At 40.4% G+C, this 19,379-nt stretch overlaps 1 protein-coding gene across 1 annotated transcript in view; it reads left to right on the top strand.

The window, feature by feature from the left end:
* The window catches only part of LOC128655782 (vomeronasal type-2 receptor 26-like), a 108,861-nt gene extending 107,256 nt beyond the window's left edge, over positions 1–1,605 (top strand). The window contains exon 3 of the mRNA XM_053709354.1: positions 692–1,605. Coding sequence (XP_053565329.1) covers positions 692–1,605 — 914 coding nt within the window. The remainder of the gene's footprint in view (positions 1–691) is intronic.
* The last annotated feature ends 17,774 nt before the right edge of the window (positions 1,606–19,379 follow it).

Here is a 19,379-nt window from a genome sequence, read left to right as displayed (position 1 = left end):
ATAGATACATTGGAAAAGATGGATAGATAGATGGAATAGATGGATAGATAGATGGATAGATAGATGGAATAGATGGACAGATAGATGGAATAGATAGATAGATAGATAGATAGATAGATAGATAGATAGATAGATAGATAGATACTTAGATGTAAATATTCAACTTTAACAATATCCAAAAATAACAACCAGAAATTAAATTTGGGGCTAATCATATTTTATTCATAAATTATACAAGTGCTAAAAAAATAAATAACAAAACATTGGTGAATGGATCATATTAAAATGTTCTTAACATCTGCTGAAAGTTTAGCATTTCCCCCAAGAGTTATACCGTGTATTTTAAACTTTAAATCCTCTACGAATGTAAGCAAACAAAAATTCCAGAATTTAGTATTTCTGTTTTAAGATCAAATAAGACCAACAAATAGAATCTAGATACTTGAAAGTCAACTTTATCTGCTCACAAAACAAAATGCAGTAGAATACTTTGCACCAACAAAAACATAGGTATGAATGACGTAACATTGTCACAATAGCGCTATGTTATAAAGGTATTCATACTGAGATTGAGATTGCCGGTACAAAAGTGATGAAATTGGTGTTTGAGGGCAGTCTCATCAAGAGGACCCTGGCCCTTTACCCCTAAACAAAATGCCAGCACAAAAATGATCATATTTTCTGTTTACAGATATGGAAACCTGCATTCCCTGTCCAGAAGATCAGTGGTCCAATCAAGGAAGAGACACCTGTATTCCAAGAAATGTAGAGTTCCTTTCATATGAAGACCTATTGGGTGCTGCTCTTGCTTCTGTGGCTGTTGTCCTGGCTGTAATAACTGCATTAGTGTTGGGACTTTTTACTTTACATTGGGACAGTCCTGTAGCCCGAGCCAATAACAGGGGCCTCAGCTTCTTGCTACTGTTTGCCCTCATGTTGTCCTTCCTCTGCTCCCTGTTATTCATTGGGTATCCTGGGAAAGGAACTTGTAAACTGCGACAAACAGTATTTGGACTTTTTTTCACTGTTGCTGTCTCCTCTGTCCTGGCTAAAACCATCACAGTTGTCATTGCATTCAAAGTCACAAAGCCTAACAGCAAATTAAGGAAATTGCTAAGGACCAGCATGTCCTACTGTTTTGTCCTTGTCTGCTCATTGGGTCAGGCTGTTATATGTACTGTGTGGTTAATCACTTCTCCTCCTTACCCAGACTATGACACCCAGTCCGTCACAGGGAAGATGATATTAAAGTGTAATGAAGGATCCCCTATTGCATTCTATATTGTTGTTAGTTACTTGGGAGGTCTTGCTGCTCTGAGTTTCATTGTTGCATTTGCAGTAAGGAAGGTGCCTGACCGTTACAATGAAGCCCAGATGATCACCTTCAGCATGCTGGTGTTCTGCAGTGTCTGGATCTCCTTTATCCCAGCCTACCTGAGTTCCAATAGCAAATACATGGTGGCTTCGGAGATATTTGCCATCCTGGCATCCAGCAGTGGGATACTGGGCTGTATCTTCTTCCCCAAGTGTTACATCATCATACGGAGACCAGATCTAAATACCAAAGGGAACTTTATAACTAAACACACAAATATCAAAACATAGATAATTGTAATAAGCATGAATAAATTACAAAAGAACGTTTACAAAAAACACTTGCAAGTTTCTATTTTTAGGATAATTTGGGCTAGATTACAAGTGTCACCCTAAAGATAGCGTAGGTCACAATAAGCAATATCGCAACTGTGCTATATTGCTCACATATTACAAGTCAATGTGTTTGCTTGAGGGCAAACAAAATTTGTACTGGTTAGGTTAGCAGAACTGAAGACATCAAGTAAAGTCTAAGGGGGATATTTATCAAAGTCTCAACTATACTGCATTTGCCAGCACCAATACGCTCGCCTAACATCGCGGCCGCGGACCTGAATACGATCTCCATATTTATAAAAAAGCCTGCAAAAAGCCGCGCACCAAGTACGGGGCGATGAGCATCAGACTGTTGTTAACTAGCAGTCATCGATCTCACTGCTATTCGGCTTTTTCCCACTTTATTTATACCCTGTCACTAAACGCTGCCACTATACTAAAATGTTTAACCCCTATCCCACCACTCCCGGACCCCACCGCAACTTTAATAAAGTTATTAACCCCTACCCTGCCACTCCTGGACCCCACCCCCACCTAAATAAATGTATTAAACCCTATTCCGCCGATCCCGGACCCCGCCGCCACCAAAATAAATGTATTAACCCCTATTCTGCCGCTCCCGGACCCCGCCGCCACCTAAATAAATGTATTAACCCCTAAACCTCTGGCCTCCCACATCACTACCATTAACTAAAACTATTAACCCCTAAACAGCCAGTCCCCACATTGCCATAAACTAAATGAAGCTATTAACCGCTAAAGCTAAAAACCCGCTAATTTTACATTAAAATTACAACATCGCTATCTTAATATACATTTAAACTTACCTGTAGAATTAAAATAAACCTTTTTAAACTATTAATTAACCTACCCTTACTATTATACTACAATTGCATTAAACTACCCTGCCGCCACCTAAATAAATGTATTAACCCCTATTCTTCCACTCCCGGACCCCGCCCCCACCTAAATAAATGTATTAACCCCTATTCCACTACTCCCGGACCCCGCCGCCACCTAAATAAATGTATTAACCCCTAAACCTCTGGCCTCCCACATCACTACCATTAACTAAAACTATTAACCCCTAAACAGCTAGCCCCCACATCGCCATAAACTAAATGAAGCTATTAACCCCTAAACCTAACAACCCACTAACTTTACATTAAAATTACAACATCCCTATCTTAATATAAATTTAAACTTACCTGTAGAATTAAAATAAACTATTTTAAACTATTAATTAACCTACCCTAACTATTATACTACAATTGCATTAAACTAGCAATTAAATTAACTAAATTACATATTAAAAAAACTCTAACCCTACTCAAATTATTTAACCCCTTAATGACCACAACACTTTTCCATTTTCTGTCCGTTTGGGACCAAGGCTATTTTTACATTTTTGCTGTGTTTGTGTTTAGCTATAATTTTCCTCTTACTCGTTTACTGTACCCACACATATTATATACCGTGTTTCTCGCCATTAAATGGACTTTCTAAAGATACCATTATTTTCATCATATCTTATAATTTACTATAAAAAAAATTATAAAATATGAGGGAAAATGGAAAAAAACACACTTTTTCTAACTTTGACCCCCAAAATCTGTTACATATCTACAACCACCAAAAAACACCCATGCTAAATAGTTTCTAAATTTTGTCCTGACTTTAGAAATACCCAATGTTTACATGTTCTTTGCTTTTTTTTGCAAGTTATAGGGCCATAAATACAAGTAGCACTTTGCTATTTCCAAACCATTTTTTTTTTTTCAAAATTAGCGCTAGTTACAATAGAACACTAATATCTTTCAGGAATCCCTGAATATCCCTTGACATGTATATATTTTTTTTTAGTAGACATCCCAAAGTATTGATCTAGGCCAATTTTGGTATATTTCATACCACCATTTCACCGCCAAATGCGATCAAATGTGATCAAATACAAAAAATCGTTCACTTTTTCACAATTTGTTTCACAAACTTTCGGTTTCTTACTGAAATTATTTACAAAAAGCTTGTGCAATTATGGCATAAATGGTTGTAAATTCTTCTCTGGGATCCCCTTTGTTCAGAAATAGCAGACATATATGGCTTTGGTGTAGCTTTTTGGTAATTAGAAGGCCGCTAAATGCCACTGTTCACCACACGTGTATTATACCCAGCAGTTAAGGGGTTAATTAGGGAGCTTTTAGGGAGCTTGTAGGGTTAATTTTAGCTTAAGTGTAGTGTAGTAGACAACCCAAAGTATTGATCTAGGCCCATTTTGGTATATTTCATGCCACCATTTCACCGCCAAATGCGATCAAATAAAAAAAAACTTTACATTTTTCACAATTTTAGGTTTCTCACTGAAATCATTTACAAAAAGCTTGTGCAATTATGGCACAAATGGTTGTAAATGCTTCTCTGGGATCCCCTTTGTTCAGAAATAGCAGACATATATGACTTTGGCGTTGCTTTCTGGTAATTAGAAGGCCGCTAAATGCTGCTGTGCCTCACACGTGTATTATGGCTAGCAGTGAAGGGGTTAATTAGGGAGTTTGTAGGGGGCTTGCAGGGTTAATTTTAGCTTTAGTGTAGAGATCAGCCTCCCACCTGAAACATCCCACCCCCTAATCCCTCCCAAACAGCTCTCTTCCCTCCCCCACCCCACAATTGTCCCCGCCATCTTAAGTACTGGCAGAAAGTCCCCCCTTAGCCCCCAACCTCCCTGATCCCCCCCAAAACCCCTCTCTAACCCTCCCCCTCTGCCTTATTGGGGGCCATCTTGGGTACTGGCAGCTGTCTTTTTTTATTTTTTGGCCGTTTTTTCTGTAGTGTAGCTTCCCCCCCCCCCCCCACAGACCAACCCCCACCACCTAACTGATGTGGTTTTTTTTTTAATTATTTGTTTATTTTTCAACCCTTTTTTTAATTTTTCAACACTTTTTTTTCTGTAGTGTAGCGGTTCCCACCCTCTCCCTCCCCGTAAACACGCCCGCCCCCGCCCCCCCCGTGCACGTGCGCGCTCCCGGACATCCCCGCCCACGATCCCGCCCCTCTTCAGATCAGAAGGGCCATCGATGGCCGCCACCCGCCTCCCATGCCGGCTCCCACCCACCAACGAACAGAGCCACGATCTCCGGTGCAGAGAGGGCCACAGAGTGGCTCTCTCTGCACCGGATGGCTGAAAAATGTTATCGCAGGATGCCTCGATATCGAGGCATCCTGCAATAACTGGAAAGCAGCTGGAAGTGATCAGGATCGCTTCCAGCTGCTTTCCAGACCGAGGACGTACAGGGTACGTCCTCAGACGTTAACTTCCTTTTTTTTGAGGACGTACCCTGCACGTCCTTGGTCGTTAAGGGGTTAAATATACTATTAAGCCTTATTAAAAATTACTAAATTACAAACAAATGCTAAGTTACAAAAACAAACAAATGCTAAGTTACAAAAAAAACAAACACTTAGTTACAAAAACAAACAAACCACAGTATAAAAAATAAAAACAAATTACACCTAATCTAATAGCCCTATGAAAATAAAAAAGCCCCCTCCAAAATTAAAAAAACCCCTATGCTATGATAAAGTACCAATAGCCATTAAAAGGGCTTTTGCAGGGCATTGCCCCAAATAAATCAGCTTTTTTACCTGTAAAAAAAATACAAACACCCCCCAACAGTAAACCCACCACCCACCCAACCAACCCCCCCAGCCACCCAACCAACCCCCCCAAATAAAAAGCCTATCTAAAAAACCTAAGCTCCCCATTGCCCTGAAAAGGGCATTTGTATGGGCATTGCCTTTAAAAGGGCATTTAGCTCTTTTACCTGCCCAGACCCTACTCTAAAAATAAAACCCACCCAGAAAACCCTTAAATAACCTAACACTAACCCCCGACGATCCACTTACAGTTTTTTAAGTTCCTCTTGAAGGATCCATCCAGCCGGCAAGAAGTCTTTATCCGGGCGGCCTCTTCTATCTTCATCTATCCGGCAAAGTCTTCATCCATGAGGCCTCTTCAATCTTCATCCATCTGGCGTTGAGCAGGTCCATCCTAAAGACATCCGGTGCAGAGCTCCTTCCAAGATGGCGTCCCTTGCATTCCTATTGGCTGAAAGGTTCCAAGCTCTTATCCTATTGGCTGTTCCAATCAGCTAATAGGATTGATTTTATTTAGGTTGCGGCAATGTCGGGGCGGCAGATTATTGGTATTTAGACTCGGGTTTATGTTAGGATGTTAGGTGCAAAAGTAACTGGTTTTCTACCATATAAATCAATGGCATATCTGGCAGCATCGAACATAAGCTTTCGCTGCTTTCAGACTCCCATTGATTCCTATGGCATTCCCAGCCTCCAGGGTGGCGGATTGAAAACCAGGTACGCTGGGTAACTTGGAAACAGTGTCAAATAGTGCCGAATGTGTATTCAGAACATCTGTAATGACGTAAATTTTGCTGGTCTGTAGACTTTAATAACTAGGTCGAATCAAGCTCGCCACAATTACGCTGCAGAATTCATGAGTATTTGCAGTTTATGGCTTGATAAATATCCCTCTAAGGGGACAATTTATTAAAGTGCAGACGGACATGATATGATGTAGCGTATTATGTCCGTTGCACATTGATAAATGCCGACAGCATTCGCTGTGTGAACTGCTTGTGCAATGCCGCCCCCTGCAGATTGGCCGCTAGCAGGGGGTGTCAGTCAGATCATATAGGATCGGGCGGATTGATGTCCGTAGCCTTCAGAGAAGGTGGACAAGTTATGGAGCAGCGGTCTAAAGACCGCTGCTTCATAACTTCTGTTTCCGGAGAGCCTGAAGGCTCGCGCAGCAACAGGGGCATAAAGCTCCATTCGGAGCTTGATAATTCGTCCCCTCAGGATGTGCACCAAACACAACATAAATGCATTAATAAAAACTGTTACACTCTTTGTTTGAAGTAATGGATGTATGTAGCAATAAGACTAGGAAAGTCTGTACATTGCCCAAAGTCATACATTAAAATTCATTCCATTTATTGTATTAAAGTTAAAAAACAATTACAGTTCAGCATGCAGCAAACACTCACTGACCCCTCCACGCCAATTGACACATTTTGCTTGCATTTGTATTTTGTATGTATTTTTAAATATACATATCTATATCTGGATATAGATAGATAGATAGATAGATAGATAGATAGATAGATAGATAGATAGGTATATATACAGTATATATATATATATATATATATATATATATATATATATATATATATATATATATATATATATATATATATATATATATAGAGAGAGAGAGAGAGAGAGAGAGATAGATATAGATATATAAATATATATTACAAAAAAATATAGGTTTAAATAGAAATATATATTTAAAATTAAAAAAAAATTTCTTCTATGCGAAGAACATTGGAATGTGAAATATTTATAACTAACCTTGAGTTTAGTGCAATTGGTCTAATGAGGTTGGGTGTTTTTTTATTTTTATTTTAAAGCGTGCTGAATTGAAGTCTATGGGGGGAATCCATAATCCATTCTTTCCATTCCCTGCTTTATACATAAGTATAAAACTGTCAGATACTTTTAACTAAAACAATTTTTTTTATTAATGATTAAAATGTATGCAGTGAAAGGAAGCAATTTACAAATAGTAAGGTAAAGGTTCAGAGAGACTGCAATTTTATGGTAAGTATGAAAGGGTTAAAGGAAGCAGTGCTCCCAAAGCATTCACATGAGAGGAAAGTAACCAATAAACTCTTTACTAGCCGTTTGCCTATGGAGAGGATATGAGACAGTTCACAGTGAGTAGCTGTGAAGATTCCTTCTGTAAGGTATTGAACAGAATGCAGATAACAATAATAAATCAAATACTTAGCATCTCTTGGCAGATGAGTCAGACTGGCTAACAGGAGGCTTCTCTGTAATAACACTCTGAGTAGGCTGATGTAGTTTTGTGTGAGACCGGAAAGCAGACTGCAGCTTGAACAGGAGGAGGAAGGTTGTGTAAATCTGTCCGGTATCTGAAAAGGGGAAACGGAGCAGTTCATAGACAGATGACCTCAGAGAAAAGACCAGTCAGAGGGAGTGTAGTGAGCCAGCAATGCTTCTCCTAAAACAGACAGGCTGAGAGATGTTTCGGCAGAGGGGGGCGGCTTAGTCTGATGCAGAGAGGAGCTGACAGGCTGATTAATGTGAAGCAGATGCTGAAGATTTCTGCAGCAAAGAGTTAACACGATTATTGCTAAAATGTGAAACTAGAGATTCAGCCAGGTTAGAGCAGTTAGATCTGTATCAGGCAGAAGGAATAAACTGTGACAAATCTTATGGAGCTTGAGAGTCTATAGCAGCAAATAGAAACAATATTCAAGCACTGAATTGATGGTAATCAGTGCTTATAACAGGTGAGAAGGAAGGAGGAGCAAAATAATTCAAAGCAATAGGTATAATCCATGACATGTTCACCAGGTTTAGAGGGATAACGTTGGTGGAATCGTTGAAGTAAGCGGGGAGTCCTCAAGTCAGTCACTGGTACCCAGGAATCTTCTGAGGAGTCATAGCCTTTCCATCAAATCAGATATTGTAGACAACATCTACGGATCCTAGAGTCGAGGACATCTTCAAGTTGATACTCTAGAATCTAGATCACCATCAACCTGAATTGGGGGAGGTCGGATTGGATCAGGTTTCAGGAAAGGGTTGGAATGGAAGAGCTTAAGCAGAGAGGCATGGAATGTCTGAAGGATACAGAGATGTGGTGGCATTTGAAGACGGACAGCATTAGCGTTAATGATTTTAATGATAGAGTACAGTCCAATAAACAAGCTGCTGAGTTTCTTGGAAGGTATTAAGAGACGTAGATTCTTGGTAGAGAGCCACACCTTGTCAACAATTTTATAAGAGGGGCTTCAGGTCTGTGGCGGTCATAATAAAACTTCTGTTTCTGCTGAGCAAGTTTGATGTTGGACTGTATACCTTGGAAGTCTGTTTGGATAGTAGCCAGGTAATTGGCTACAGCAATTTTTCTGCAATTGTATGGGCAGAGGTTATGAAAGGTAGGATGAAACCCATACACCTAGATTACGAGTTTTGCGTTAGAAGCTATGCGGTGCTAACGAGCAGTTTATGCTCACTGCTCACTTACAGACAACGCTGGTATTACGGGTTTTTACAAACCCGGCGTTGACCGCAAAAAAGTGAGCGTAGAGCAAAATTTTGCTCCACATCTCACTCTAATACCAGCGCTGCTTACGTTAGCGGTGGGCTGGTTAAATGTGCTTGTGCATGGTTTCCCCATAGGAATCAATTTTGGAGAGCTGGTTGAAAAAAAAACTTACACCTGCAAAAAAGCAGTGTTCAGCTCCTAACACAGCCCCATTGATTCCTATGGGGAAACTAATGTTATGTCTACACCTAACACCCTAACATGAACCCCGAGTCTAAACACCCCTAATATTACACTTATTAACTCCTAATCTGCCGCCCCCGACATCGCCGACACCTACATTATATTATTAACCCCTAATCTGCCACTCCGGACACCGCCGCCACCTACATTATACTTATTAACCCCTAATCTCACCTCTCTTGCTGCTTGGTGCATTGTGGGGATGCTGCTAATTTCCTGCACTTCCTTTTATGGCCAGACTTGTGTGCATCATCCATGTGAGACAGGATGCAGTCTCAGAATTGTGATTTCATCACTTATTATTTAAAAGGCCTCTGTTCAATATGCTTTGCTTTTGCGTTGTCTCAGACCTATTTGTGAGAGTTCCTGTGTATTACCTGGCTGTCTGACGTCCTTCCTGGTTCCTGATCCCTGGCTTGTTCCTGACTCGGCTCGTCTGACTACCAGCTCTGGTTGACTCCTGGCTTGTTATTTGACTTGTGGACTTTTTATTATTTTTTGCTATTAATAAAGGTGTGATTATTTTTGCACTTTTCATCAGTCTGATTCCTGGCACCCTGACATTACGCAAAGGCCATGAATCCTGATGGTGCCAATAATCCACCTTTACCTGCCATCATTTCCAGGATGGATGTACAGGATCACCGCTTGGATCAATTTGCACTAGCCCTGCAAACCCTGCTGACTCACACTGCACATTTGGACCAAAGTGTCCTGCAAGTTATGGCTGCTCCTGTTTCTGCTGCTGCTGCACCTAAGCCTACCAGGAGCATGTCCGGTTCTGCACCCCTACCTCAGTGATATGGAGGCAATCCTATTCAGTGCAGAGGGTTTTTGAACCAGGTGGGCATTTACTTTGAGATGTTACCTCAGGCGTTTCCCTCTGACAGAGCTAAGGTGGGATTTCTCATCTTGTCACTCTCTGACACAGCTCTTGCCTGGGCTAATCTCTTGTGGGAGACTAATAAACCTGTGATTTCAAATTACCCTGAATTTGTGGCCTCCTTTCGAAGGGTATTTGATGTTCCGGCTCGCTCCTCCTCTGCTGCTAAATGACTCATGTCCATTCAGCAAGGTACAAGATCTGTTGCACAGTTTGTGCACAGAATAAGACTCCTCGACATCTTCCTGTGGGTCTTCTTCAACCTACTGCTAATGGTGAGCATCCTTGGACACATCTTTCCATGGACTTCATTGCCGAGCTCCCTGTTTCCAATGGCAATACTGTTATCCTTATGGTGGTTGATTGTTTTTCTAAAATGTCACATTGCTTCCCTTGATGAAGCTGCCTACCGCTCAGCAGCATGCTTCAATTTTTGCCTGGGAGGTCTTCCGTTTACATGGGTTACCTAAGGAGATTGTGTCAGACCGGGGTAGCCTGTTTGTCTCCACATTTTGGCGTTCCTTTTGTGCTCAAATAGGGATCCAGCTTTCCTTCTTCTCGGCATATCACCCTCAATCAAATGGGGCTGCGGAATGGTCTAATCAAGCTCTGGAACAGTTCCTCCATTGCTATGTCTCAGATCACCACAATAATTGGTCTGAACTGTTACCTTGGGCAGAGTTTGCTCGTAATAGTGCTATTAATGCTTCCCCCAAGTTATCCCCGTTCATGGCGAATTATGGGTTTCAACCATCCTTGTTGCCCGATTCATTCATGTCTCAGGGTATTCCGGCTTTGGAGGAGCATCTCCGGCAACTCCGTTCCCCGTGGGTGTAGATTCAGGATTGCCTTCATTGTTCTATGCAGCATCAAAAGTTCCAGGCTGATCGTAGGCGTCTGCCCGCAGCTTCCTACCAGGTTGGTGAGAGAGTTTGGCTGTCCTCCCGCAACTTGAACCTTCGTGTGCCTTCCAATAAATTTGCTCCCCGTTATGTTGGTCCTTTTCAAATACTCCGACGGGTTAATCCTGTGGCCTACGCTCTGGACCTTCCTCCTGCTTTGCGCATCTCCAATTTTCATGGCTCCCTCTTGAAACGACTGGTTTGTAATCGGTTTACCACTGTGTTGCCTCATCCTATCTTTGTTGACAACCATGAGGAGTATGAGGTCAGCAGCATTATTGACTCTTGTATGTCCAGGGGCCGTGTACAGTATTTGGTTCACTGGAGGGGCTACGGTCCGGAGGAGCATTCTTGGGTTCCCTCCTCTGATGTTCATGCTCCCGCCCTCCTCCGTGCCTTCCATGCCGTTTCCCCAATAAGCCTTTTGTCCTCCCGCGGGGGAGGGGTCATTGAGGGGAGGGTACTGTCAGGATTTTTTCCCTGTTTTGTTTGCCATGTGCTGCTGGCAGCCATTTTACTCACCTCTCTTGCTGACTTGGTGCATTGTGGGGGATACTGCTCATTTCCTGCACTTCCTTTTATGGCTAGACTGGTGTGCATCATCCGTGTGAGACAGGATGCAGTCTCAGAATTGTGATGTCATCACTTATTATTTAAAGGGCCTCTGTTCAGTATGCTTTGCCTTTGCGTTGTCTCAGACCTGTTTGTGAGAGTTCCTGCGTATTACCTGGCTGGCTTGTTCCTGACTCTGCTGTTTTCCTTGTTCCTCATTCCGGCTCGTCTGACTATTCGCTTTGGCTCCTGACTTGGCTCGTTTGACTACCAGCTCTGGTTTTGACTCCTGGCTTGTTATTTGACTTGTGGACTTTTTATTATTTTTTGCTATTAATAAAGGTGTGATTACTTTTGCACTTCTTGTCTCAGTCTGATTCCTGGCACCCTGACAAAAACTAACTTAAGTTACAATTACACCTAACACTACACTACAATTAAATTAATTCCCTAAGTTAAATAAAATCAATTACAATTAAATAAAACTATCTAAAGTACAAAAAAACCCCACTAAATTGCAGAAAATTATAAAATAAGTACAATATTTTTAATTTAATCGTAATCAAGGTAGAAAAAATCCTATTGGCAGATGCAATCAGCCAATATGATTGAACTGGCATTCTATTGGCTGATTGGAACAGCCAATAGAATGCCAGCTTAATCCTATTGGCTGATTGGATCAGCCAATAGGATTGAACGCCAATCCTATTGGCTGATCCAATTAGCCAATAGGATTTTTTCTACCATAATTCTGATTGGTTGATAGAATTCTATCAGCCAAGCGGAATTGAAGGGACGCCATCTTGGATGACGTCATTTAAAGGAACCTTCATTCTGTTGTAGCCGTGGAAAGAAGAGGATGCTCCGCGTCTGATGTCTTGAAGATGGACCCGCTCTGCGCCGGATGGATGAAGATAGAAGATGCCGTCCAGAAGAAGACTTCTGCCCGTCTAGAGGACCACTTCTGCCCGGTTGGATGAAGACTTTGCCCGGCTTCATTGAGGACTTTGGCCCGGTTGGGTGATCTTCAAGGGGTTAGTGTTAGGATTTTTTAAGGGGGGATTGGGTGGGTTTTAGAGTAGGGTGTGTGGGTGGTCGGTTTTAATGTATGGGGGGGATTGTAAATTTTTTTTACAGGTAAAAGAGCTGATTACTTTGGGGCAATGCCCCGCAAAAGGCTCTTTAAAGGGCTATTTGTAATTTAGTGTAGGGTAGGGCTTTTTTTTGGGGGGGGGGCTTTTTTATTTTGTTACGGGGATTAGAGTAGGTGTAATTAGTTTAAAAATCTTGTAGTTATTTTATTAATTTCTGTAATTTAGTGTTTTTTTTTTTTTTTGTACTTTTGATAATTTTATTTAATTGTAATTAATTGTATTTAGTTTAGGGAATTAATTTAATTGTAGTGTAGTGTTAGGTGTAATTGTAACTTAGGTTAGGTTTTATTTTACAGGTAAATTTGTCTTTATTTTAACTAGTAAGTTATTAAATAGTTAATAACTATTTAATAACTATTGTACCTAGTTAAAATAAATACAAAGCTGCCTGTAAAATAAAAATAAACCCTAAGCTAGCTACAATGTAACTATTAGTTATATTGTAGCTAGCTTAGGGTTTATTTTATAGGTATTTAGTTTTAAATTATTTAGTTGACTATAGTAATTTTATTTAGATTTATTTAAATTATATTTAGGTTCAGGGGTTAATAACTTTAAATAGTGGCGGCGACGTTGGGGCAGCAGATTAGGGGTTAATAAGTGTAGGTAGGTGGCGGTGACATTGGGGGGTGGCAGATTAGGGGTTAATAATTTTTAACTAGTGTTTGCGATGCGGGAGTGTGGCAGTTTAGGGGTTAATGTATTTATTATAGTGGCGGCGATGTACGGTTCGGCAGATTAGGGGTTACAAATTTTATTATAGTGTTTGCGATGTGGGAGGGCCTCGGTTTAGGGGTTAATAGGTAGTTTATGGGTGTTAGTGTACTTTTTAGCACTTTAGTTAAGAGTTTTATGCTACGGCGTTGTAGTGTAAAACTCTTAACTACAGACTTTAAAATGCGGTACCAGTCTTGACAGGAGAGGGTCTACCGCTCACTTTTTGTCAGGCTCGTAATACCGGCGCTATGTAAGTCCCATTGAAAATATAGGATACGCAATTGACGTAAGTGGATTTGTGGTATTTCCGAGTCTGGCCAAAAAAGTAAGCGGTACACCTGTACCTGCAAGACTCGTAATACCAGCGGGTGTTAAAAAGCAGCGTTGGGACCTCTCAATGCTGCTTTTTAACCCTAACGCACAACTCGTAATCTAGCCGAATATTTGCAATGAACGGGGTGCTTTTGGTTGTTTTACTTAAGTTGTTATTGTATGCAAATTCGGCTAGGGAAAGCAATTCAGACCAGTTATCTTGCAAATGGGAAGAGTAACATCGGAGGTAATGCTCCAGCCATTGGTTTGTGCATTCTGTAAGGCCATTACTTTGTGGGTGATAAGCAGAACTAAAATTGTTTTCGATACATAACTTTTGCATAACTCCTTCCAGAATTTGGAGGTGAATTGAACACCCCTGTATGAAGTGATAGAGACAGGAAGGCTGTGAAAACATACTATGTTATCAATAAAAACACGGGCGGTTGTAGGAACTGAAGGTATACCGACAAGAGGGATATAATGACTCATTTTAGTTAACTGGTCTATAACGACAATAATAGTGGTGACGTTTTCCGATGGAGGTAGGTCCACAATAAAATCCATTGTTATGGATTGCCAGGGAAGTTCTGGAATGGATAGAGGCATTAAATACCCAGAAGGAGCTGTCCAGGAATGTTTGCACATTGCACACTGGGTGCATGAATTGACATATTTTTTTAACAGTCATACATCCTTGGCTATCAGAAATCATGTTGGAGTAAATTTAAGGGTCTGTGGACACCAGGATGTCCTGTTAATGGTGCATCATGGAAGTGTTTTAAGAGATCCAAACGTAAGGAATCAGGAACGTAGAGATTTTTCCATTGTACCAGAGTTGATCTGCACATTTGGTAAGTGTATGATATGGAATACAAGAGTCCTCCTTGTAGGATCTTATCAATCTTGATGGAAAGCTGTGTAGTAGAGAAATGACTCTTTCCTCTGGGATTATTGAGGAGCTTGTAGTATTAGATGGTTTGGGGAATATGCGTGACAAGGAATCTGTCTTACCATTAGCGGAACCAGGTCTATACGTGATCAGGTAGTTGAAGCTGTCGAAAAAAGGCTCCGTCTAACTTGTTTAGAGGACAATGTTTTAGTGGTTTTCAAGTACTCCAAGTTATGATGGTCAGTGTAAATGAGGATGTGTAATTCTGAGCCTTCAAGGAGGTGTCTCCATGTTTCGAGTGCTACCTTGATTGCAAGCAATTCTTTTTCAGAGACTGGATAATGCCTTTTGGCAGGAGTAAGTGTCCTAGAATGGTAAGCAACAGGGTGTAATAGTGTAGAAAGACTTTTCCTTTGAGAGAGCACAGCACCGAGTGCAACATCAGAAGCATCGCTTTCCAGGGTATATTACAGTTTTGGGTCTGGAATTTGTAAGATTGGTTTGGTTGTGAATGATTTCTTTAGGAATTCAAAAGCCTGTTGGGCTTGATCAGTCCATATATATTCTGAAGTGGAACCTATCAGAGAAGTAAGAGGTTTAACTATTCCGGAATAGTTTTTTATGAACTTCCTATAAAAATTTAAGAAGCCTAGGAAGCGCTGAAGTTCTGTTTTATTGTGGGGAATAGGCCAGTTAGGATAGCCCGAACCTTATCATCTTGCATACTGATTTTTCCTGGGGTAATTTTATAACCCAGTAAACTGATAGTTGTGAAATTGAATATACATTTCTATAAATTTTGCATTGAGATGATGGGTTCTTAATCTGGAAAGAACCCAGTGGACAGGTTTTGTATGTTCAATTTCTGAGGAGGAATAGATGAGGATATCGTCCAGGAATATGATAATACATATGTCTAATAAATCACAGAAAATTTTGTTAATGAAGCTTTGAAATGCTGCTGGTGCATTGCACAATCCGAATGGCATTAAAAGGTATTCCTATAAGCCGTATCTAGTCCGGAAGGCTGTTTTCCATTCGTCTCCTTGTTTAATGCGGAACAAGTTATAAGCACCCCTTAGATCAAACTTGTTGAAGATGGTGGCTTTTTGTACTCTCTCAACCATTTCTGGGATGAGAGGGAGAGGGTAGCATTTTTTTAATTGTGATTTTATTAAGCTGGCGATAATCTGTTATGCAATGGAGGGAGTTATTTTTGTTTCGAACAAAGAACATGCTGGCCCCAGCAGGTGAGGAGGAAGGTCTGATTAAACCTTTTCATAGATTTTCCTCAATGTAACTTTTCAATTCAGTATGTTCAGACTCTGACAAAGAATAAAGATGACTGTATAGTATAGTAGCACCTGAAAGGAGGTCTATGGGGCAGTCATTTACCCTATGTGGGTGGAGTAATTCCTCTTCCTTTTTGCTGAATACCTCCTGGAAATCCTGATAGGAGTCAGGGATCTGAGTGGATGTTGTTTGAAGGAGAAGATGGTGACGGAAACAAGTGTTTGAACAGTATTGTGAGTTATGCCATGAAATAGTTGGTGAATGCTGTTGTAACCAGGGTAACCCAAGTATGACAGGAAAGAGTGGGGATGGTATGATGTCAAATAATATATGTTCTGAATGACCAGTAGGAGTGGACATGTGTAGAGGGATGGTATGCTGTGTAATGGGACCATTTGAAATAGGGGAACCGTCAAAAACTTTAACTGAGATAGGTATTTTATTGTTGTTAATTATAGACCAATCAATAAAATCCCCACATGCCCCAGAGTCTATGATTGCATCAAAGAGTATACATTTTTGGTCCCACTGTAATGAGAGAGTTTACAATAAGTGAGATTAGTGTTGTGTGTTGATAAACAGTAATCTAGATGCAGTGGCTTACCAGGTCTTGGCTTCTTTAGTGAAGGACAGTTTTTGACATTGTGCTCAGATGCAGCACAGTATAGGCATAATTTGAGCTTCCTTCTTTGATTTTTCTCCTCAGTTGAGAGCGGACCTCTAACCACACCTATCTCTATAGGTTTAGGGTTGGTGTTTTGTAAAGGTTAAGTTTTACTTTTTTATAGGGAGGTTCAAATTGACAGTGTTCTGCTTTTCTCTTGCATATTCTGCCGTCAATCATTGTAGCAAGTTTCATTAATTCCTCGAGGGTGCCTGGTACTTCAATCTGGGATAGTTCATCTTTGAGGACTTCAGACAAGTTGAGGCAAAATTGGTTTCCATTTAGAATCTCGTGCCCAACGCTTGAATTCTATAATGTAGTCCTCTACCAGTCTTTTTCCTTGTTTTACTGATCTGAGGGCTGTTTCTGCTGTCAGTTGAGTATTAGTATCCTAATACAGGGCTGACATAGCAGTAAAGAATTGGTTGAGTGGATTTAGAATAGGATCTTGCTTTTCAATATAAGCGTTAGCCCATATCCTTGGTACCCCACAAAGGTATGAGATGATGGTAATATGATCTGAACTGTAGGTATTGGGTTTCATCATAAAAAGTAATTCACATGATTTCTTGAATTGTGATCTGTGAACTGTTCAGGGAGACTAACAGCAGTTTCAGGTGCAGTTTGTGCACGTGTTAAATTAGTTAAAGTGGATTTTAGGTTAAAAGATCAACCTTTTGGGACAGACTAACTAAATGTGTGGTCATTTCAGTCACATTCATTCTTAGGCTTGGATATTCTGTCAGATACTTTTAACTAAAACAATTAATTTTAAAAATGATTGAAATGTATGCAGTGAATGGAACTAATTTACCAATAGTAAGGTAAAGGTTCAGAGAGACTGCAATTTTATGGTAAGTATGAAAGGGTTAAAGGAAGCAGTGCTCCCAAAGCATTCACATGAGAGGAAAGTAACTAATAAACTCTTTACTAGCCGTTTGCCTATGGAGAGGATATGAGACAGTTCACAGTGAGTAGCTGTGACGATTCCTTCTGTAAGGTATTGAACAGAATGCAGATAACAATAATAAATCAAATACTTAGCGCCTCTTGGCAGATGAGTCAGACTGGCTAACAGGAGGCTTCTCTGTAATAACACTCTGAGTAGGCTGATGTAGTTTTGTGTGAGACCGGAAAGCAGACTGCAGCTTGAACAGGAGGAGGAAGGTTGTGTAAATCTGTCCGGTATCTGAAAAGGGGAAACAGAGCAGTTCACAGACAGATGACCTCAGAGAAAAGACCAGTCAGAGGGAGTGTAGTGAGCCAGCAATGCTTCTCCTAAAACAGACAGGCTGAGAGATGTTCCAGTTACAGCGTGCCCAGAGGGAGGCGGCTTAGTCTGATGCAGAGAGGAGCTCAACAAACAAACAAAATTAAGACTGGCTCCTTCCAAGTTTAAACAAGGGGGTATCTTTATTAAGAAAATTAAAAACGCTAAATACATAGACCACTAACAAGTAAGCAAACAACTGCTATCTTAAAAAACTGGCAAACAAGCTACGACCTGGGGCTGTATGACATCCCTGACGGGTTTCAGGTTTCCCCATAATCATAGTTACTCCATCTATGCCTCCCTCTTGCTTTTAAACCTAATGAACAGGTGTAAGCCTCATTCTGATCTATACTGCTGAAATACGACTCAGAGGACTGTGTTGAGAATTATAGTAATTAAAGTGTTCTACCTGCTCCAAATGAGAAGCCAAGTAGGGGCACAATTTTGAGATCACGGGGAGGTAGAGGTAGAGGTCAGCAAAGAAACAACACAGAATTAGCAACCACTAGTGGGAATAAAGATAAATATCAGGGGGCAAATTCCTCAAGTTCTCCCCAAAAGTGGAGGGGCAAGAAAGATTACATAAACCCAGCCAGCATATGATAAAAAGTGCAGAAAATAGAACTAATAAAGTTGTAACAGAAGAGGAATATAGTTCCATGCAGCAGGTTTTTCACCAGGAAAGGGAAAAAAATGAAGGGGGGTATACAAAGAGAGCAGAGAGAGCCAATAGGGATAAGCAGATATATTTTAATAACCCAGAAGTAGACATTACATCAGAATACATTGTTACTTCCCTAGGTAAAAAGATTCATCTGGTGGGTAATGTTATTAATCTTTCAGGTGAAGAATTAACTCTGGAGGAATATAAAGTCCTAAATATTAGATGGGAACCACACTATGGATGGCTTACAGTGGATGTGGTCTCCCTGTATTCCACTGTACCTCACAAGTTTGGTATTACAGCCATTGAAAGTTTTTTGAGTACAGCTTCAAATCTCTCCTACAATCAGAAAGAATTTGTATTATATATAATACGCAGTCTCCTTGAACATAATTTTTTCTCCTTTGAAGGACAGTTTTATCTCCAAAGATGTGGAACGGAATGGGTGCAAAGTTTGCCCCATCCTACGCCAACCTGTTTTTAGGTTGGTGGAAGGCCGTTCACATCTTTATTGATAAAAATCCCTACAGGTCAAGTATTAAGGTCTATAAAAGATTTATAGATGATCTGATCTTTATATGGATAGGTACTAGGGAGGATGCAACTTCATTTGTGGAGTATTTAAATAGCAATACTTTAGGATTGAAATTTACAATGGAATATGATGAGAGGAAGATAAATTATCTGGATGTATCCCTTATGGGAGTAAATAACAAAATTGAGAGTTAATTGTATAGGAAACCTAGCTCACAAAAAACATTTTTACATGCGACTAGCAATCATCCAACCCATGTACCTTTTGCGGTTGCAAAGGGGCAATTTCTAAGGGTTAAAAGAAAAGTAACGCAGCTGTATACAAACAAGAATGTGAGACATACAACTAACATTCAGCTAGATTATGAGTTTATAGCGCTATAGGGAAATTAATGATCGACACAAAGTGGCATTATTTTATCTCCCTATAGCGCTGCTATTACAAGTTTACAAAAAGCAGGCTTGTGCGGGCGATATGGTTGCGTGGAGC

The sequence above is a fragment of the Bombina bombina genome, chromosome 4 (genome assembly GCF_027579735.1).
Source record: "Bombina bombina isolate aBomBom1 chromosome 4, aBomBom1.pri, whole genome shotgun sequence".
NCBI classification, from domain to species: Eukaryota; Metazoa; Chordata; class Amphibia; order Anura; family Bombinatoridae; genus Bombina; species Bombina bombina.
This window is presented reverse-complemented; position numbering and strand designations above follow the sequence as displayed.